The sequence below is a fragment of the Triticum aestivum genome, chromosome 4B, assembly GCF_018294505.1.
Source record: "Triticum aestivum cultivar Chinese Spring chromosome 4B, IWGSC CS RefSeq v2.1, whole genome shotgun sequence".
Taxonomy (NCBI): domain Eukaryota; kingdom Viridiplantae; phylum Streptophyta; class Magnoliopsida; order Poales; family Poaceae; genus Triticum; species Triticum aestivum.
Genome location: NC_057804.1, coordinates 135,230,464 through 135,253,838, shown reverse-complemented (window position 1 = coordinate 135,253,838; position 23,375 = coordinate 135,230,464). Strand labels below are relative to the sequence as shown.

The 23,375-nt window shown below is 42.2% G+C and overlaps 1 protein-coding gene across 1 annotated transcript; it reads left to right on the top strand.

The window, feature by feature from the left end:
* Positions 1-315: 315 nt before the first annotated feature.
* Positions 316-2,155, top strand: LOC123094630 (CBL-interacting protein kinase 6-like). The gene has a single exon (XM_044516593.1). It carries the CDS (start codon positions 640-642, stop codon positions 1,957-1,959), a length of 1,320 nt encoding a protein of 439 aa, XP_044372528.1. The 5' UTR covers positions 316-639; the 3' UTR covers positions 1,960-2,155.
* The last annotated feature ends 21,220 nt before the right edge of the window (positions 2,156-23,375 follow it).

Below are 23,375 nucleotides of genomic sequence, written 5' to 3'. Positions count from 1 at the left end.
TACCCTATGAGCACCTACGAAAGACTAAATCGGCGTATCATCTTGAAATTTTCTAAGTATTTGCTAGTAATAATGAAAAGGCTGCCTTACAATTTCAGATTTTCTTTTCTTTTTCTTTTTGCAGAAACTTGCTAGAATTGAACTTCGTCAGGATGCGAAAAACTTCGGCCCGAAGCATTGGTTTGTCAGTCCCACTGCTCTGTCTTACGCACCCTACCGTGAGATCCGCATCCAACGGCGCTACTGTATCGCGTGGGTGCGCCGCCTAGGGGCAGGGCAGTCTAGGGTCTCCCGGGCCGCCGCCATGCCCTCCCTTCCCTCCCAATATAAGCCGCTCGCCGCAAAGCTAAACTAATCACAGGGCACCACCGCACAACACCACGCTGATCGATCTCATCGATCGCCTCCCGTTCTCCACCCGTCCCCTCCGTCTCGCCGGGAATGCAGAGCGATGAGGCGGAGACCAGGCACTGACGTCGCCGTCCAGCGCAAGCTGCGCGTCGGCCGCACCTGCCACCGGAAGCACGTCGAGGACGGGTAGAGTGGTCGGATCTCTGCTTCTACAGTCCGATTGCCAGGTAGATTATCTTCAACACCGATTTCTTGGGAGAGGGAACGGGGCGAATCGAGAGATCGGGAATGGCGGGTTCGGCGGAGGGGAAGAAGGGCGGGGTGCTGCAGGGGCGGTACGAGATGGGCCGTGTGCTCGGCCACGGCAACTTCGGGCGGGTGCACATCGCGCGGGATCTGAGGACCGGGCGGGCCGTGGCGGTCAAGGTGGTTGCCAAGGACAAGGTGGTGCGCGCCGGCATGGTGGAGCAGATCAAGCGGGAGATCGCCGTCATGAAGCGGGTCTCCCACCCCAACATCGTCGAGCTCCACGAGGTCATGGCCACGCGCTCCAAGATCTACCTCGCCCTCGAACTCGTCCGCGGCGGGGAGCTCTTCGCGCGGATCGAGCGCTCCGGCCGCGTCACGGAGGACGTCGCGCGCCGCTACTTCCGCCAGCTCATCTCCGCCGTCGACTTCTGCCACGCCCGCGGCGTCTACCACCGCGACCTCAAGCCGGAGAACCTGCTCCTCGACGAGGCGGGGAACCTCAAGGTCGTCGATTTCGGCCTCAGCGCGCTCGCCGATCACGCCCGCGCCGACGGGCTTCTCCACACCCTCTGCGGCACGCCGGGCTACGCCGCGCCGGAGGTGCTCCGCGACAAGGGCTACGACGGCGCCAAGGCCGACCTCTGGTCCTGCGGCGTCATCCTCTACGTGCTCCTCGCCGGATGCCTCCCGTTCCCGGACGACAATGTTGTTACCATGTACAAGAAGGCGCAGCGCGGTGACTACCGATGCCCGCCGTGGTTCTCAACTGATGCGCGTAGGCTCATTCCCAAACTGCTCGACCCCGACCCCGCCACCCGCATCACCGTCGCGCAGCTCGTGGAGACTCCGTGGTTCAAGAAGACGTCCATCGCCAAGCCTCTGAGTCTTGAGCCGCCAGCATGCGTGAAGGATGCTGCCGACAAGGACGAACCCGAGGCGCTGAACGCGTTCCATCTGATATCCCTCTCCGAGGGATTCGACCTCTCGCCACTGTTCGAGGGCCATCCGGCAAGTCGGCGGCGGGAGGGCGGCATGCGGTTTGCCACGCGGGAGCCAGCACGGGGCGTGGTCTCCCGTCTCGAGGAGGTCGCGGCGCGTGGCGGCGGACGGATGCGGGTGACCAAGAGCAGCCCGGGGGGCGTTCGCCTCGAGGGCGCGGAACGCGGCGGGCGCAAGGGCCGGCTGGCCGTCGCCGCCGAGATATTCAGCGTGGCTCCTTCGGTGCTCGTGGTCGACGTCAAGAAGGACGGCGGCGACACCCTCGAGTACCTCTCGTTCTGCTGCGACGAGCTCCGGCCGGCCCTCCAGGATATTGTCTGGGCCGCCGACCCTCCGGCGTCTGTCGCCATCGCCGTCTGACGCTGCAGTACTATGTTTCTTTTCTGTTGTTCTTGATTCGGTAGTGACGGGAGTGAAGTAGCATGTTTATGTTAGTCTGGTCAGTGCGAAGAAGAAGAATCAGCTCTGCCTTCCCTGAAGGATTTCATTTTGTTGCATAATTGTATTGTTTTTGTTATACATCTGAATATTTTGTGTCTGTCAAGCTTGCTTGCAAGATTGCTGTTCCTTATGCGATTGTTTGACAGTGTGGATTGACATCCCAGATGTTCAGTTCCTTGAGATCAGAGGTTTTCGCTCAATTCTGTTGAGTGACTGTGTCAGTGTATTGTGTTCAACAAACGCTTTTGTATACAAATATACTCCATCGTGAAAAACAGAGAATATATACATGAATGTGGTTTCCGCTTGTGAGCTCAAATGCTCCCTCGTGAACACTCCCATGAATAGTACTCCCTCCGTCTCATAATGTAAGACGCTTTTTGACACTAGTGTAGTGTCGAAAAATGTGTTACATTATGGGACGGAGGGAGTAAAAAATAGTAAAGAAAATCAATGACTTATTTGTTTGGCATAAAAATAGAGAATTGTCAAAAATTGCACAAAATTTCATAGAGAAAAACATTCTTAAATGCTCTAGCAAAAAAAATCAATGATGGAAAAAACTATTTTTGAAAGCATTTTTTTTTGCCCAGAACACTAGAAATGCTTTTTCTTCATGAAATTTCCAAGTGTGTACATGCAAACAGTTCATCTAAGTCTGTTGCCAAAATAATTAGATTTGTCTTTTTTACTACTCTTTATTAATTTTACGGTTCATCGCAGGTGTATTTGAGCTCGCAAGTAGAAGAACGCTTTCGCATGAATACACCGAATTCTTTTACAAAGCAAAGCAGAGGTCAAGATAAAACCATTGTTGGGGACCTTGAGATTTCACAAATACCAAAGCAACATGACATATTTACATGGAATGCAAATTCGCTCGCTAGCCCGGATCTTCTGTCCGGCTAATTTTTGTTCTAGAAGGATGAAACAAACTTCAAATATATCTTCTTGCTCCTTGGGGCAATTCTTCTTGTTCTACCTCTCTACATTGAGTGTCTCTGCATGGTTGTGAATCCTAATCCACTGGACGTCTTGTTTCTAGAGGCACAATTCAAATATAGAAATGCTGCCATACTTAGGTGGAAGTTGAGACCATCCTAATCTACTGTTCTAGAAGTTGGAGTATGAGTTAAATCTGATACTTATTGAACATGGCAGCAATTAAAACTAGATATGAACGATTAATAAATTCTAATATTGTGGAAAAAAAATCCTTCACATGAAGTTTATCCAAAAGACTAACAATTGCTTACTACAAAATAGACATAACCTCAAATGTAAGTGCAAACAATGATTTAATATACAATTCACGTACTTCGCACAGAAGGACATAGAGTAACAATGACATGTCTACTAACTTACTAAGGGCATCTTCAATGTTGACCCGCAAATGGACACCGCATATGTTCCTTTTTGTGTCCGAACGTGGTCCTCGTACATGATGTGGGAGCCGACCATCCAATGCTATTTATAAATTAATCTGGTTGGGAGAAGAGAGAGTAGAGTGATGTCTTGCAAGTGCGCGAGGTTTAGTTGTAGCCTTTTCGAGTAAGATTATCGATCCCACATGAAGCACATGAATCAGTCTTTTGTCTCTTGAAGGGTTTTAATAGGTATGCCTGCAAGTTGAGAGAAATCCAAAGCAGTAGTGACATGGTGGAAATGGTGTAGTGAGCATAAAAGTAAATTACTGAAACTAAATTTAGTAACAAGGGTTGTAATCAACGGCGATGAAATCAACATTACTAAAGGGTTCTCGGGGAGTCTGGATTCCCCACTAGTGTGCGTCTATAGTGGTGCCTAAACACAATGTTACGTCGGATTCCTAAGCCATTTTGCATATTTTATTATGGGCAGAGCCGGTACAGATACGTGCATACACACGACAGCCCTGTTTCACATACGCCACCACCGTTATTTCCTACTCCAGTTACTAAATGGTGATTAATGGGAAAAAGGTCCCATGGACGCAGCCTATAAATGGCCTCTGTTTTACCCCATGCCGCAATGATCCGGGACGAAGGGAAATAGTCCTTGTCACATACCTACCTTTGCAACCATCCGGTTCGCAAGTAGTAATAACATTCCATCCAAAGTTGGCATATGTTGGATGGTCGACTACACCAACATCAAGAAGATTGTTAACATAAGCATGCAAAGACAATATTAAATCCTAATACCCATCGGTCTATTACACATCAGGGTTCATCCATATTCCTGATAATTAGGGAAACTACTCACATATGGAGGCAACAAGCATCATAAAGGTGTGGATGGTAAACATGAATGGATTACACATGTAACACACAAGTTGATCCACTAGGGATGTTACAATGAGATGGATGTGGATGATGATGATGATGACGATGACAGCAGAGATGATGATGATGGTGGTGGAGATGATGTTGTAGCCCCCTTGTAGTTGGTGATGAAGATAGCGATCTCCTCCTTGCCAATTCCTACTCCGTATGATCTCCGAAGGCTAGGTTTTTTTGCATGCTGGACGAGTTTCTGGTGTCTCTGTGCGTCCGATCTCTGATCCGATTCCACGGGTGGAAATAGTGGACAAGGCGGCTCCCCGGGCACATCATATGACTCGTCTTTGGCTCTGGAGCTACCGTAGGCGCTCCTCCTTTGCCCCCTTTGCTTTATTGTTTTATGGTAGTTGATTATCACACTGAATAACATGATTCCACTATAATTTCCTGGCATTCCTTCCAAAAGAACATATTTGTTCCAAAAGGCGTTTCCCGAGGAATAACGACAAAGAGTAGCGCGCGAATGCGGTGAAATTCCACAAAGCCTATCATGTAGGTAGAAAATTATTAACATAATTATCACATAAACTGAACTTATCATAGAGGGGATCATGCATGTGGTGGGATATTATGGTGTGGTGTTCGGTTGGAGCAGAGAGAGAAAAGGGGGACCACGCATGTGAGGAGAGAGAAATGAGAGGAGGACCAGATGAAGGCTTTGTATTGGTCAAGTGCATGTGCAGACTCTTGCATAGCTCGCCCCACTTTGCCTGATCATGCATGACCCATTGTGTGTGGCCCACACGAGCTCGTCCGTGGATAAGGCGGCGCTTGCAGTTGACGGGTCGATTCCTTTAGTGCGCACATCTTGTTAGGTTTCTTATGTCAGTGATGGAGGGCCAACGAGACATGTCGTATCCAGGGAGGTGATAGAAAAAAAGGTGCCCTAGTCTTGTCGCATCTCTGATGCATAGTAGGCCACCTTTTTCTAGTCATGGTTCTCCTCGAACAGTAAGCCGATTTGTATCGACAAATCGGCTTACTGTTCGAGGAGAACCATGATAACCTACCAGATGCGGGTTATCATTGTCCTAGGCGCAACCATTAATGAGCATGTTTGTCCTCCACCCCTATAGAGAGCTTAAAAAACCTTAGACCCAACCTTTGACTCTTTACCATCCGTTGAATCCCTCTCGCAAATGTTCACTTGAAGGGTCATGGAACTCAGGAGATCTATTTACCTAGGGGGGGGGTAATCACCCCCAAGGTTTCCTCGGGTTCCCCGCGCTTTGATGCTCGGAAGCCCGAGCTCCAATGTCTTTGTCTCCCAGATCCTGAGATGTCTAACTACGTCCATGTTCAACTGGCGCAGGATACCCTGTATGCTTCCACGCTGATAGTAGCCCTCGTCCATGCCACCTAGCAACATTTTCATATTTAATGTGACTGGTGGGAGGGCCTTTCTCCATGATGGCCCATTGCAGAATGCCAACCCACGGTTGTAGAAACATGGGCATCTCTCTGGCTCCCGCGTGTCGTGGAAGCAGATCATCATGCCCGCCCACTGCTTGCGGAACGGAGGCGTCGCCTGATCCACACATCATAGTGAAGCCACTGCATGGCGGCCCCGCGAGGACATTGGGAGTCGGTCTCAGCTTTTAATCGTGATGCAACTATCCCTTCGTCTAGGTTATAAGAAGGCCTTGAGACCGCGTGAGCCCCCTCACACATTTTTATTCTCCTGGCTCTAAGTTGCTTGATCCCATCCCCATGACTTGGTGCCTTTCTTATGTCCATTACGATCCTCCTCGAGCTTCTCTGATGCCCCCTTTCTTAGGCGATTCCATCGCGCAGCATTGGACAACATGCTAGGCGTGCTCTGCTCAATAGGCGGCGCTAATGCCTCCCACCTCCCTAGAAGCGGTTGAGGCTACTCAACTTTATGTCGATCCATCCCGACTTATTTGTGGAGGTGGAGGCGATGTGAGATTATCTATGGCTGGAGAGGATGGTGTGGCTCCAGGACATAGCATATTCGTGGCACAGGGCAACACATGAGATGCAAATGATGTGCGCTCGTGTCTAATACGTCTATTTTGCATCATGTTTTCCTACTATTATTTATGATGTTTTTATGCATAATAATGCGTTTTGGAGTAATTCTAATGCCTTTTCTCTCATAATATGCAAGGTTCACACAAAGAGGGACAATACCATCAGCTGGAATTCTGGACCTGAAAAAGCTACGTCAGGCTACCTATTCCGCACAACTCCAAATGAGCTGAAACTTCGAGGAATTTTTATGGAATAAATAATAATTATTGACGCAAATAACTACCAAAGGGGGTCCACCAGGTGGCCACAACCCACCTGGGCGCGCTAGGGAGCCCAGGCGCGCCCTGTTGGTTGTGCCCTCCTCAGGCCACCTCCGGTGCCCATCTTCTGGTATATTAGTCATTCTGACCTAGGAAAAGCAGGAGAGGACTTTCGGGACGAAGCGCCGCCGTCTCGAGGCGGAACTTGGGCAGGAGCACTTTTGCTCTCCGGCGGAGCAATTCCGCCGGGGGAACTTCCCTCCCGGAGGGGGAAATCATCGTCATCATCATCACCAACAACTCTTCCATCTTGGGGAGGGCAATCTCCATCAAAATCTTCAATAGCACCATCTCCTCTCAAACCCTAGTTCATCTGTTGCGTTCAGTCTTTGTACCAGAACTATAGATTGGTACTTGTGGGTGACTAGTAGTGTTGATTACATCTTGTAGTTGATTGCTATATGGTTTATTCGGTGGAAGATTATATGTGCAGATCCATTATGCTATTTAATACCCCTCTAATCTTGAGCATGATTATCATTTGTGAGCAGTTACTTCTATTCCTGAGGTCATGGGAGAAATGTTGTTGCAATTATTCATGTGAACTTGATATGTGTTTGATATTTTGATGGTATGTATGTTGTGATTCCCTTAGTGGTGTCATGTGAACGTCGACTACATGACACTTCACCATACCTGGGCCTAAGGAAATGCATTGTGGAGTAGTTATTAGATGATGGGTTGTGTGAGTGACATAAGCTTAAACCCTAGTTTATGCGCTATTCCATAAGGGACTGATTTGGATCCAAAAGTTTAATGCTATGGTTAGATTTATTCTTAGTACTTTTCTCGTAGTTGCAGATGCTTGTGAGGGGGTTAATCATAAGTAGGAGGTTTGTTCAAGTAAGAAAAACACCTAAGCACCGGTCCACCCTGATGTCTACTACACAATCTTCTTCTTGTAGACTCGTGTTGGGCCTCCAAGCGCAGAGTTTTGTAGGATAGTAGCAAATTTCCCTCAAGTGGATGACCTAAGGTTTATCAATCCTTGGAGGCGTAGGATGAATATGGTCTCTCTCAAACAACCCTGCAACCAAATAACAAGAGTCTCTTGTGTCCCCAACACACCCAATACAATGGTAAATTGTATAGGTGCACTAGTTCGGCGAAGAGATGGTGATACAAGTGTAATACGGATGGTAGGTATAGGTTTTTATAATCTGAAAAATATAAAACAGCAAGGTAGTAAGTAACAAAAGTGAGCGAAAACGGTATTGCAATGCTTCGAAACAAGGCCTAGGGTTCATACTTTCACTAGTGCAAGTTCTCTCAACAATGATAACATAATTAGATCATATAACAATCCCTCAACATGCAACAAAGAGTCACTCCAAAGTCACTAATAGCGGAGAACAAATGAAGAGATTATTGTAGGGTACGAAACCACCTCAAAGTTATTCTTTCCGATCAATCCATTGGGATATTCCTATAAGTGTCACAAACAACCCTAGAGTTCATAGTAAAATAACACCTTAAGACACACATCAACCAAAACCCTAATGTCACATAGATACTCCAATGTCACCACAAGTATCCGCGGGCTTGATTATACGATATGCATCACAGAATCTCAGATTCATCTATTCAAACCAACACAAAGAACTTCATAGACTACCCCAAAGTTTCTACCGGAGAGTCAAGACGAAAACGTGTGCCAACCCCTATGCATAAGTTCACAAGGTCACTAAACCCGCAAGTTGATCACCAAAACATACATCAAGTGAATCAATAGAATACCCCATTGTCACCACGGGTATCCCACGATGGACATACATCAAGTGTTCTCAAATCCTTAAAGACTCAATCCGATAAGATAACTTCAAAGGGAAAACTCAATCCATTACAAGAAGGTAGAGGGGGAGAAACATCATAAGATCCAACTATAATAGCAAAGCTTGCGATACATCAAGATCGTGCCAAATCAAGAACACGAGACAGAGAGAGAGAGAGAGAGAGAGAGAGAGAGAGAGAGATCAAACACATAGCTATTGGTACATACGCTGAGCCCCGAGGGTGAACTACTCCCTCATCGTCATGGAGAGCGCCGAGATGATGAAGATGTCCACCGGTGATGGATTCCCCCTCTAGCAGGGTGCCAGAACAGGGTCCCGCTTGGTTTTTTGGTGGCTACAGAGGCTTGCGGCGGCGGAACCGACCTAGGTTCCGTTCTGGAAGTTTGGGGATATATAAGAGGTGTTGGCGTCGGGAACAAGTCAGGGGGGTCTACGAGGTAGCCAGGAGGTAGGGGCGTGCCCAGGGGCTAAGGCGCGCCGTCCACCCTCGTGGTTGACTCAGGACTCTTCTGGTCCATCTTCGATGCCCCGTGGGCTTCTTCTGGTCTAAAAATAATCTCCGTAACTTTTCAGGTCAATTGGACTCCGTTTGATATCCCTTTTCTATAAAATTAAAAAACAAGGAAAAATGTAAACTGGCACTGGGCTCTACGTTAATATGTTAGTCCCAAAAATCATATAAAATATCATATAAATGCATATAAAACATCCAAGATGGATAATATAATAGCATGGAACAATCAAAAATTATAGATACGTTGGAGACGTACCAAGCATCCCCAAGCTTAATTCCTGCTCGTCCTTGAGTAGGTAAATGATAAAAAAAGAATTTTTGATGTGGAATGCTACCTAACATATTTATCCATGTTATTTTCTTTATTATGGCTAGAATATTTAGATCCATAAGATTCAAAACAAAAGTTTAATATTGACATAAAAACAATAATACTTCAAGCATACTAATAAAGCAATCATGTCTTCTCGAAATAGCATGGCCAAATAAAGCTATCCCTACAAAATCATATAGTCTGGCTATTCTCCATCTTCATCACACAAAATATTCAAATCATGCACAACCCCGATGACAAGCCAAGCAATTGTTTCATACTTTTGATGAGTGTGAGCCATGGACATATCACTATAGGTGGAATAGAATATGGTGGTTGTGGAGAAGACAAAAAGAAGGAGATATTCTCACATCAACTAGGCGTGTCAACAGCCTATGGAGATGCCCATCAATAGATATCAATGTGAGCGAGTAGGGATTTCCATGCAACGAAAGCACTAGAGCTATAAGTTTATGAAAGCTCAAAAAGAAACTAAGTGGGTGTGCATCCAACTTGCTTGCTCATGAAGACCTAGGGCATTTGAGGAAGCCCATCATTGGAATATACAAGCCAAGTTCTAAAATGAAAAATTCCCACTAGTATATGAAAGTGACAAAATAGAAGACTCTCTATCATGAAGATCATCGTGGTACTTTGAAGCACAAGTGTGGTAAAAGGATAGTAACATTGCCCCTTCTCCCTTTTTCTCTCTGTTTTTTGGGCCTTTTTTTCCTCTCTTTTTATTTCCTCACATGGGACAATGCTCTAATAATGATGATCATCACACTTTTATTTACTTACAACTCAAGAATTACAACTCGATACTTAGAGCAAAATATGACTCTATATGAATGCCTCCGACGGTGCACCGGGATGTGCAATGAATCAAGAGTGACATGTATGAAAGAATAATGAATGTGGCTTTGCAACAATTACAATGTCAATTACATGATCATGCAAAGCAATATGACAATGATGAAGCGTGTCATAATAAACGAAACGGTGGAAAGTTGCATGGCAATATATCTCGGAATGGCTATGGAAATGCCATAATAGGTAGGTATCATGACTATTTTGAGGAAGGTATATGGTGGGTGTATGGTACCGGCGAAAGTTGCGTAGTACAAGAAAGGCTAGCAATTGTGGAAGGGTGAGAGTGTGTATAATCCATGGACTCAACATTAGTCATAAAGAACTCACATACTTATTGCAAAAATCTATTAGTCATCAAAACAAAGTACTACATGCATGCTCCTAGGGGGGATAGATTGGTAGGAAAATACCATCGCTCGTCCCCAACCGCCACTCATAAGGAAGACAATCAAAAAATATCTCATGCTTCGACTTCGTTACATAACGGTTCACCATATGTGCATGCTACAGGAGTCACAAACCTCAACACAAGTATTTCTAAAATTCAAAATTACTCCACTAGCATGACTCTAATATCATCATCCTCATATCTCAAAACAATCATAAGGAATCAAACTTCTCATAGTATTGAATGCACTTTTATATGAAAGTTTTTATTATATCCCTCTTGGATGCCTATCATATTACGACTAAATTCATAACCAAAGCAAATTACCATTCTGTTTAAGACTCTCAAAATAATATAAGTGAAGCATGAGAGTTCATCAATTTCTTCAAAATAAAACCACCACTGTGCTCTAAAAAGATATAAGTGAAGCACTAGAGCAAACGACAAACTACTCCAAAAGATATAAGTGAAGATCAATGAGTAGTTGAATAATTATGTAACTATGTGAAGACTCTCTAACATTTAAGAATTTCAGATCTTAATATTTTATTCAAACAACAAGAAAAAATAAAATAAAATAAAATGACACTGAAGGATAGCATATATCATGTGAAGAAGTAAAAACTTAGGCTCAACGAAAATTGACCGATAGTTGTTGAGGAACAAGGGTGGGATGCCAACAGAGGCATCCCCAAGCTTAGATGCTTGAGGCTTCTTGAAATATTAACTAGAGATGCCTTGGGCATCCCCAAGATCGAGCTCTTGTGTCTCCTTAATTCCTTTCATATCGCGGTTTCCCTAAATCTTAAAAACTTCATCCACACAAAACTCAACAAGAACTCGTGAGATAAGTTAGTATAAATCAACGCAATAACCTTATCATTCTCTACTATAGAAAATCACTAAAATTATTATTTGATATTGCCTACTAAATGCCTCTGCATATTTAACACTCCTATCCTCAAATAGAATCATTAAACAAGCAAGCATATGCAAACAATGCAAACATAACAGCAATCTGTCTAAACAGGACAATCTATAAAGAATGCAAGAGAAATCATACTTCCCTAACTCCACAAATTCTGAAAAATTACCACACTGTAGAAAATTAGTTGTTACTCATTGTGTTAAAATTTCAAGATTTTATCATGTTCTGACTATTCACCAATATTCAAAACATAACAACAAACTTTCTGTTTTGAAAATAGCAACGTACAAACTTGTAAAATAAGCATGGTAAAGGCTATACTTGACTTTTTTTATTGAACTAAAATATATAAACATGTCTCCAAATAACAGCAAGAAAATATAAACAAAATAAAATGACGCTCTAAGCAAAACACATATCATGTGGTGAATAAAAATATAGCTTCAAGTAAAGTTACCAATAAACGAACACGAAAGAGGGGATGCCAACTGGGGCATACCCAAGCTTAGTTGCTTGGATCTCCCATGAATATTACCTTGGGGTGCCTTGGGCATCCCCAAGCTTAGTCTCTTGCCACTCCTTATTCCGTAGTCCATCAAAACTTTACCCAAAACTTGAAAACTTCACAACGCAAAACTCAACACAAAATCTTATGAGCTCCGTTAGTATAAGAAAATAAATCACCACTGAGGTACAGTTGTGAACTCATTCTAAATTCATATTGGTGTTATATCTACTATATTCCAACTTATCCATGGTTCATACCCTCCGATACTACTCATAGATTCATCAAAATAAGCAAACAACACATAGAAAATGGAATCTGTTTAAAACAGAACAATCTGTAGTAATCCGAAAACTTTCCATACCTATGTAACTCCAAAAACTCTAAATATTTTTAGGAAAATCTAGGAAATTTCTATATTAATCTTGTGTAAAAATTTCAGATCAAAAGCACGTTCCGGTGAATTTTCAAATTTCCTGGACTGAGCGCAAAAGTTTCTGTTTTTGCACAGAATCAAGTCAACTATCATCCACACTATCCCAAAGGCTTTACTTGGCACTTTATTGAAACAAAAGCTATAAAACATGATTACTACAGTAGCTTAATCATGTGAACACACAAAAACAGTAAGGGTAAATATTGGGTTGTCTCCTAACAAGCGCTTTTCTTTAATGCCTTTTAGCTAGGCATGATTATTTTAATGATGCTCGTATAAAAGATAAGAACTGAAACATAAAGAGAGCATCATGAAGCATATGACTAGCACATTTAAGTCTAAACACTTCCTATGCATAGGGATTTTGTGAGCAAACCAATTATGGGAACAAGAATCAACTACCATAGGAAGGCAAAACAAGCATAACTTCAGAACTTTAAGCACATAGAGTGGAAACTTGATATTATTGCAATTCCTACAAGCATATATTCCTCCCTCATAGTAATTTTCAGTAGCATCATGAATGAATTCAACAATCTAACTGCTACCCCTTGAGCATGCGTTGGTTTTCCCTTGACGAGGACAGGGTGATGCAGCAAAGTAGCGTAAGTATTTCCCTCAGTTTTTGAGAACCAAGGTATCAATCCAGTAGGAGACTACACTCAAATCCCTCGTACCTGCACAAAGAAATAAGAACCTTGCAACCAACGCGATAAAGGGGTTGTCAATCCCTTCACGGCCACTTGCAAAAGTGAGATCTGATAGAGATAATAAGATAAATATTTTTGGTATTTTTATTATATAGATTGGAAAGTAAAGATTGCAAAATAAAATAGATCGGAAACTTATATGATGGAAAATAGACCCAGGGGCCATATGTTTCACTAGTGGCTTCTCTCAAGATAGCATAAGTATTACGGTGGGTGAACAAATTATTGTCGAGCAATTGATAGAAAAGTGCATAGTTATGAGAATATCTAGGCATGATCATGTATATAGGCATCACATCCGCGACAAGTAGATCGAAACAATTCTGTATCTACTACTATTACTCCACACATCGACCGCTATCCAGCATGCATCTAGAGTATTAAGTTCATAAGAACAGAGTAACCCATTAGGCAAGATGACATGATGTAGAGGGATAAACTCAATCAATATGATATAAACCCCATCTTTTTATCCTCGATGGCAACAATACAATACGTGCCTTGCTACGCCTGCTGTCACTGGGAAAGGACACCGCAAGATTGAACCCAAAGCTAAGCACTTCTCCCATTGCAAGAAAGATCAATCTAGTAGGCCAAACCAAATTGATAATTTGAAGAGACTTGCAAAGATAACAAATCATACATAAAATAATTCAGAGGAGATTCAAATATTGTTCATAGATAATCTTGATCATAAACCCACATATCATCGAATCTCGACAAACACACCACAAAAAGAATTACATCGAATAGATCTCCAAGAAGATTGAGGAGAACTTTGTATTGAGATCCAAAGAGAGAGAAGAAGCCATCTAGCTAATAACTATGGACCCAAAGGTCTGAGGTAAACTACTTACACATCATTGGAGAGGCTATGGTGTTGATGTAGAAGCCCTCCGTGATCGATTCCCCCTCCGGCGCAGCGCCGGGAAAGGCCCCAAGATGGGATCTCACGGGTAAAGAAGGTTACGACAGTGGAAATAGGGTTTCGTGGTGCTCTTAGATGTTTTCAAGGTATATGAGTATATATAGGCGAAAGAAGTTGGTCAGGGGAGCCACGAGGGGCCCACGAGGGTGGGGTCACGCCTACCCCCCTGGGCGCGCCTCCTTGCCTCGTGGCCGCCTTGTTGCTTCCTTGACGTCCACTCCAAGTCTCCTAGATTGCCTTTGTTCCAAAAATGACTCTCCCGAAGGTTTCATTCCGTTTGGACTCCGTTTGATATTACTTTTCTGCGAAACACTAAAATAGGCACAAAAAACAGCAATTTGGACTCGGCCCCTGGTTAATAGGTTAGTCCCAAAAATAGTATAAAAGTGTATAATAAAGCCCATTAAACATCCAAAATAGATAATATAATAGCATGGAACAATCAAAAATTATAGATACGTTGGAGACGTATCAGGCATCCCCAAGCTTAATTCCTGCTCGTCCTCGAGTAGGTAAATGATAAAAACAGAATTTTTGATGTGGAATGCTACCTAGCATAATTCTCAATGTAATTTTCTTTATTGTGGCATGAATGTTCAGATCCAAAAGATTCAAGACAAAGGTTTAATATTGACATAAGAGTAATAATACTTCAAGGATACTAACAAAGTAATCATGTCTTCTCAAAATAACATGGCCAAAGGAAGTTATCCCTACAAAATCATATAGTCTGGCCATGCTCTATCTTCATCACACAAAATATTTAAATCATGCACAACCCCGGTTTTAGCCAAGCAATTTTTTCATACTTTAGTATTCTCAAACTTTTTCAATCTTCACGCAATACATGAGCATGAGCCATGGACATAGCACTATAAGTGGAATAGGATGGTGGTTGTGGAGAAGACAAAAAAAATGATAAGATAGTCTCACATCAACTAGGCGTATCAATGGGCTATGGAGATGCCCATTAATAGATATCAATGTGAGTGAGTAGGGATTGCCATGCAACGGATGTACTAGAGCTATAAGTGTATGAAAGTTCATCAAAAGAAACTAAGTGGGTGTGCATCCATCTTGCTTGCTCACGAAGACCTAGGGCAATTTGAGGAAGCCCATCATTGGAATATACAAGCCAAGTTCTATAATGAAGAATTCCCACTAGCATATGAAGGTGACAACATAGGAGACTCTCTATCATGAAGATCATGGTGCTACTTTGAAGCATAAGTGTGGTAAAAGGATAGTAACATTGTCCCCTCTCTTTTTCTCTCATTTTTTTTGGTGGGCTTCTTTGGCCTCTTTTTTTATTTGGGCTTCTTTGGCCTCCTTTTTTATTTGGGCTTCTTTGGCCTCTTTTATTTTTCATAAAGTCCGGAGACTCATCCCAACTTGTGAGGGAATCATTGCTTCCATCATCCTTTCCTAACATGGAACAGTGCTCTAATAATGAAGATCATCACACTTTTATCTACTTACAACTCAAGAATCTTAGAACAAAATATGACTCTATGTGGATGCCTCCGGTGGTGTACCGGGATATGCAATGAATCAAGAGTGACATGTATGAAAGAATTATGAATGTTGGCTTTGCCACAAATACGATGTCAACTACATGATCATGCAAAGCAATATGACAATGGTGGAGCGTGACATAATAAACGTAAAGGTGGAAAGTTGCATGGAAATATATCTCGGAATGGCTATGAAAATGCCACCATAATAGGTAGGTATGGTGGCTGTTTTGAGGAAGGTATATGGTGGGTGTATGATACCGGTGAAAGTTGCCGGGCACAAGAGAGGCTAGCAATGGTGGAAGGGTGAGAGTGCGTATAATCCATGGACTCAACATTAGTCATGAAGAACTCACATACTTATTGCAAAAATCTACAAGTTATTAGAACAAAGTACTACATGCATGCTCCTAGGGGAAGGGTTGGTAGGAGTTATCCATCGCGTGATCCCAACCTCCACACATAAGGAAGACAATCAATAAATAAATCGTGCTCCAACTTCATCACATAACGGTTCACCATACGTGCATGCTATGGGAATCACAAACTTTTAACACAAGTATTCCTAAAATTCACAACTACTCAACTAGCATGACCCTAATATTACCATCCTCGTATCTCAAAACAATCATCAAGTATCAAACTTCTCATAGTATTCAATGCACTTTATATGATAGTTTTTATTATAACTATCTTGGATGCTCATCATATTAGGACTAAAATTTTAACCAAAGCAATTACCATGCTGTTCTAAAGGACTCTCAAAATAATATAAATGAAGCATGAGAGATCAATAATTTCTATAAAATAAAATCACCGCCGTGCTCTAAAAAGATATAAGTGGAGTACTAGAGCAAAATTATCTAGCTCAAAAGATATAAGTGAAGCACATAGAGTATTCTAATAAATTCCGATTCATGTGTGTCTCTCCCAACAGGTGTGTACAGCAAGGATGATTGTGGTAAACTAAAAGGCAAAGACTCAAATCATACAAGATGCTCCAAGCAAAACACATATCATGTGGTGAATAAAAATATAGCATCAAGTAAAGTTACCGATGGACGAAGACGAAAGAGGGGATGCCTTCCGGGGCATCCCCAAGCTGAGGCTTTTGGTTGTCCTTGAATTTTACCTTGGGGTGCCTTGGGAATCCCCAAGCTTAGGCTCTTTCCACTCCTTATTCCATAATCCATCAAATCTTTACCCCAAAACTTGAAAACTTCACAACACAAAACTCAACAGAAAATCTCATGAGCTTCGTTAGCGAAATAAAATAAACCACCACTTTAAGGTATTGTAATGAACTCATTCTTTATTTATATTGGTGTTAAATCTACTGTATTCCAACTTCTCTATGGTTCATACCCCCCCCCCCCCCCGATACTAGCCATAGATTCATCAAAATAATCAAACAACACATGAAAAACAGAATCTGTCAAAAACAGAACAGTCAGTAGCAATCTGTAACTTTCGAATACTTCTGGAACCCCCAAAATTCTACCAAAATAGGAAGTCCTAGATAATTTGTTCATTAATCTTATTAAAAAAGAATCAACTGAAAATCATGTTTCTGTGATTTATGAAAATTATTCTTGTGCGTGCAAAAGTTTCTGTTTTTCAGCAAGATCAAATTAACTATCACCCAAGAAGATCCTATAGGTTTTACTTGGCAGAAACACTAATTAAAACATAAAATCACATATAACCAGAGGCTAGATGATTTTTTTATTACTAAACAGGAACAAAAAGCAAAGAACAAAAATAAAATTGGGTTACCTCCCAACAAGCGCTATCGTTTAACGCCCCTAGCTAGGCATTGAGATTTTGATGATGCTCACATGAAAGACAAGAATTGAAGCACAAAGAGAGCATCATGAAACACGTGACAAACACATCTAAGTCTAACATACTTCCTAGGCATATGAATCTTATAGGCAAACAAATTATCATAGCAAGCAAAAACTAGCATATGCAAGGAAGCGGAAAGAAACAATAGCAATATCAACATAACGAGAGGTAATTTAATAACATGAAATTTCTACAACCATATTTTCCTCTATCATAATAATTAAATGTGGGATCATAAGAAAATTCAAAAAAATATCTATCACATAAAATATTTTCAACATGATCCACATGCATGCGAAGTTGACACTCTTCCAAAATAGTGGGATTAACATTAACTAACGTTATGACCTCTCCAAACCAACTTTTATAAAAAAATTCGAAGATTGAAAATTCTCCAAATATGTGGGATCTAAAGTTGACACTCTTCCAAACCCACTTTCAATAATATTGAAAACACTATTATCAATCTCATATTCATCATGGGGCTTAAATAAATTTTCAAGATCATAAGAAACATCATCACCCCGATCATGATCATTGCAACAAGTAGTAGACATAGCAAAACTAGCATCCCCAAGCTTAGGGTTTTGCATATTATTAGCACAATTGACATCAATAGAATTTGTAGTAAAATCATTGCAATCATGCTTTTATTCAAGGAGCTATCGTGAATCTCTTCATAAATTTCTTCATCACAATATTCAGATTCACGAATTTCAAGCAAAACCTCATAAAGATAATCTAGTGCACTCAAATCACTAGCAATTGATTCATCATAATTGGATCTCTTGAAAATATTAGCAAGTGGATGAGGATCCATAAACTATTAGCAAGCAAAGATGTAAGCAAAAAGAAGGCACATGGAGATACAAGATCAAACAGAAGAGGGGCGAAGAAAACGGCAAGGGTGAAGTGGGGAAGAGGAAAACGAGAGGCAAATGGAAAATAATGTAATGAGAGAGATAAGAGTTTGTGATGGGTACTTGGTATTTCTTGACTTGTGCGTAGACTCCCCGGCAACAGCGCCAGAAATCCTTCTTGCTACCTCTTGAGCATGCGTTGGTTTTCCCTTGAGGAGGAAAGGGTGATGCAGCAAAGTAGCATAAGTATTTCCCTCAGTTTTCGAGAACCAAGGTATCAATCTAGTAGGGTACTACACTCAAATCCCTCGTACCTGCACAAACAAATAAGAACCTTGCAACCAACGCGATAAAGGGGTTGTCAATCCCTTCACGGCAACATGCAAAAGTGAGATCTGATAGAGATAATAAGATAAATATTTTTGGTATTTTTATGATATAGATTGGAAAGTAAAGATTGCAAAATAAAATAGATCGGAAACTTATATGATGGAAAATAGACCCGGGGGCCATAGGTTTCACTAGTGGCTCAAGATAGCATAAGTATTACGGTGGGTGAACAAATTACTGTCGAGCAATTGATAGAAAAGTGCATAGTTATTAGAATATCTAGGCATGATCATGTATATAGGTATCAAGTCCGCGACAAGTAGATCGAAATGATTCCGCATCTACTACTATTACTCCACACATCGACCGCTATCCATCATGCATCTAGAGTATTAAGTTCATAAGAATAGAGTAACGCATTAGGCAAGATGACATCATGTAGAGGGATAAACTCAATCAATATGATATAAACCCCATCTTTTTATCCTCGATGGAAACAATACAATATGTGCCTTGCTGTCACTGGGAAAGGACACCGCAAGATTGAACCCAAAGCTAAGCACTTCTCCCATTGCAAGAAAGATCAATCTAGTAGGCCAAACCAAACTGATAATTCGAAGAGACTTGCAAAGATAACAAATCATACATAAAAGAATTCAGAGGAGATTCAAATATTGTTCATAGATAATCTTGATCATAAACGCACAATTCATCGGATCTCGACAAACACACCGCAAAAAGAATTACATCGAATAGATCTCCAAGAAGATCGAGGAGAACTTTGTATTGAGATCCAAAGAGAGAGAAGAAGCCATCTAGCTAATATCTATGGACCCGAAGGTCTGAGGTAAACTACTCACACATCATCGGGAAGGCTATGGTGTTGATGTAGAAGCCCTCCATGATCCATTCCCCCTCCGGCGGAGTGCCGAAAAAGGCCCAAGATGGGATCTCATGGGTATAGAAGGTTGCGGCGGTGGAAATAGGGTTTCATGGTGCTATCAGATGTTTTCAGGGTATATGAGTATATATAGGCGAAAGAAGTCGGTCAGTGAAGCCACGAGGGGCCCACGAGGGTAGGGGGCGCGCCTTCCTGCCTCGTGGCCGCCTCGTTGCTTCCTTGATGTCCACTCCAAGTCTCCTGGATTGCGTTTGTTCCAAAAATGACTCTCCTGAAGGCTTCATTCCGTTTGGACTCCGTTTGATATTCCTTTTCTGCGAAACACCGAAATAGGCAAAAAAAATTGCAATTTGGACTAGGCCTCCGGTTAATAGGTTAGTCCCAAAAATAGTATAAAAGTGTATAATAAAGCCCATTAAACATACAAAACAGATAATATAATAGCATGGAACAATAAAAAATTATAGATACGTTGGAGACGTATCAATAACTATCACATATTGTATTCTTTTCTTGATGCATAAGCATAGAATTTTTATTACTCTCCACATAAGCAAATTTCTTCTCATGAATAGTAGTGGGAGCAAGCTCAACAAAATAAATATCATGTGAGGCATAATCCAATTGAAAATTAAAATCAAGATGACAAGTTTCATGGTTATCATTATTCTTTATAGCATACATGTCATCACAATAATGATCATAGATAGCAACTTTGTTCTCATAATCAATTGGAACCTCTTCCGAAATAGTGGATTCATCACTAAATAAAGTCATGACCTCTCCAAATCCACTTTCATAATGATTCAACACCCTCCAAAATAGTGGGATCATTACTTCCTAAAGTTGACACTCTTCCAAACCCACTTTCATCAATATAATCATCATAAATAATAGGCATTCTTTCATCATAATAAATATTCTCATCAAAACTTGGGGGACTAAAAATATCATATTCATCAAACATAGCATCCCCAAGCTTGTAGCCTTGCATATCATTAGCATCATGGATATTCAAGGAATTCATACTAACAACATTCCAATCATGCTCATCATTCAAAGATTTAGTGCCAAACATTTTAATGCATTCTTCTTCTAACAATTTGGCACAATTTTCTTTTCCATCATTTTCATGAAAGACATTAAAAAGATGAAGCATATGAGGGACCCTCAATTCCATTTTTTTGTTTTCTTTTCTAGACTAAACTAGTGATAAAACAAGAAACAAACAGATTCAATTGTAAGATCTAAAGATATACCTTCAAGCACTCACCTCCACGGCAACGGCGCTAGAAAAGAGCTTGATGTCTACTACGCAACCTTCTTCTTGTAGACTTGTGTTGGGCCTCCAAGCGCAGAGTTTTGTAGGACAGTAGCAAATTTCCCTCAGGTGGACGACCCAAGGTTTATCAATCCGTGGGAGGCGTAGGATGAAGATGGTCTCTATCAAACAACCCTGCAACCAAATAACAAAGAGTCTCTTGTGTCCCCAACACACCCAATACAATGGTAAATTGTATATGTGCACTAGTTCGGCGAAGAGATGGTGATACAAGTGTAATATGGATGGTAGATATAGGTTTTTATAATCTGAAAATATAAAACAGCAAGGTAGAAAGTAACAAAAGTGAGCTAAAACGGTATTGCAATGCTTCTAAATAAGGCCTAGGGTTCATACTTTCACTAGTGCAAGTTCTCTCAACAATGATAACATAATTAGATCATATAACAATCCCTCAACATGCAACAAAGAGCACTCCAAAGTCACTAATAGCAGAGAACAAATGAAGAGATTATTGTAGGGTACGAAACCACCTCAAAGTTACTCTTTTCGATCAATCCATTGGGCTATTCCTGTAAGTGTCACAAACAACCCTAGAGTTCGTAGTAAAATAACACCTTAAGACACACATCAACCAAAACCCTAATGTCATATAGATACTCCAATGTCACCACAAGTATCTGCGGGCTTGATTATATAATATGCATCACACAATATTAGATTCATCTATTCAAACTAACACAAAGAACTTCATAGACTACCCCAAAGTTTCTACCAGAGAGTCAAGACAAAAACGTGTGCAAACCCCTATGCATAAGTTCACAAGGTCACTAAACCCGCAAGTTGATCACCAAAACATACATCAAGTGAATCAATAGAATACCCCATTGTCACCACGGGTATCCCATGCAAGACATACATCAAGTGTTCTCAAATCCTTAAAGACTCAATCCGATAAGATAACTTCAAAGGGAAAACTCAATCCATTACAAGAAGGTAGAGGGGGAGAAACATCATAAGATCCAACTATAATAGCAAAGCTCGCGATACATCAAGATCGTGCCAAATCAAGAACACGAGAGAGAGAGAGGGAGGGAGAGATCAAACACATAGCTACTGGTACATACCCTCAGCCCCGAGGGTGAACTACTCCCTTGTCGTCATGAAGAGCGTCAGGATGATGAAGATGGCCACCGGTGATGGATTCCCCCTCCGGCGGGGTGTCGGAACAGGGTCCTGATTGGTTTTTGGTGGCTACAGAGGCTAGTAGTGGCGGAACTCCTCAGCTAGGTTCTATTATGGAAGTTTGGGGATATATAAGAGGTGTTTGTTGATGTCAAAACCGGAAGATCTCGTGTAGGTGGTCCCGAACTGTGCGTCTAAGGATCAAAGGTAACAGGAGACAGGGGACACGATGTTTACCCAGGTTCAGGCCCTCTTGATGGAGGTAATACCCTACTTCCTGCTTGACTGACTTTGATGAGTGTAGGGGTTACAAGAGTTGATCTACCTCGAGATCATAATGGTTAAACCCTAGATGTCTAGCCTGTATGACTACGATTGCCTCTACGGACTATGCCCTCCGGTTTATATAGGCACTGGAGGGGACTAGGGTTGTACAAAGTCAGTTTACAGAGGAAGGAAACTATACATCCGAACGCCAAGCTTGCCATCCATGCAAAGGGGACTCCCATCCGGACACGGGAGAAGGCCTTCTATCTCGTATCTTCACGGCCCATCAATCCGGCCCATGTCACGCAAGCTTGCCATCCACGCAAAGGGGACTCCCATCCGGACACGGGAGAAGGCCTTCTATCTCGTATCTTCACGGCCCATCAATCCGGCCCATGTCACATAGGCCGGCTCCCCGAGGACCCCATAGTCTAGGACTCCCTCAGTAGCCCCTGAACCGGGCTTCATTGACGATGTATCCGCGTGCAGATTGTCTTCGGCATTCCAAGGCGGGTTCCTTCTCCGAATACTCCAAAGCAGTCCTCCGCACGTAACAGCTGCATCTGGCTCTGTTTAATAATGACAACCTTAAGCCGTAAGGGCAAAACCACTTAAAACAAAGTAAGTCACGTCCATGGGCGACTTTTTCGGTGAGGCGTTATGTTCTGGCCCTCTTGTTATTCTGAGCCGTTTACAACCCCTGTTTCGCATTTCGAGGCATGGTCATTGACACGTCTTGTCAAAGCAGAGATCGTGTCCCCTTATAACGGGATTCTCATCAATATGGGTTTGGGTAATCCAACCATGATGTTCACACGTCCCCTTGGGAATAGGCGAGTTTTAAGGCTTATGAGGGGGCGCTTGATATCCACTGCCTTTATAAGAAGATAAGGACCCGTCTTTTTACCCCACACCTTCTTCCTCCTCAGCCCATCTGCCCTTCGAGCTCCAGCGCCCAAGTTCCAATCTTTTATATCGCCACCAAACTCCCTAGCCATGTTCGGATCTGGAGCACATGGCAATTTGATGGCTTCCTCTGTTACAGAGGAGAACATCAAGGAACTTCGGGAAGCGGGGTACTTAGCCACAGACATAATCCACCGGTTCCCTGCCAAGAAGCAGAT

Excerpts from the sequence above, each read along its gene's own strand:
- LOC123094630 (XM_044516593.1), top strand. The coding sequence starts at position 640 with ATGGCGGGTTCGGCGGAGGGGAAGAAGGGCGGGGTGCTGCAGGGGCGG.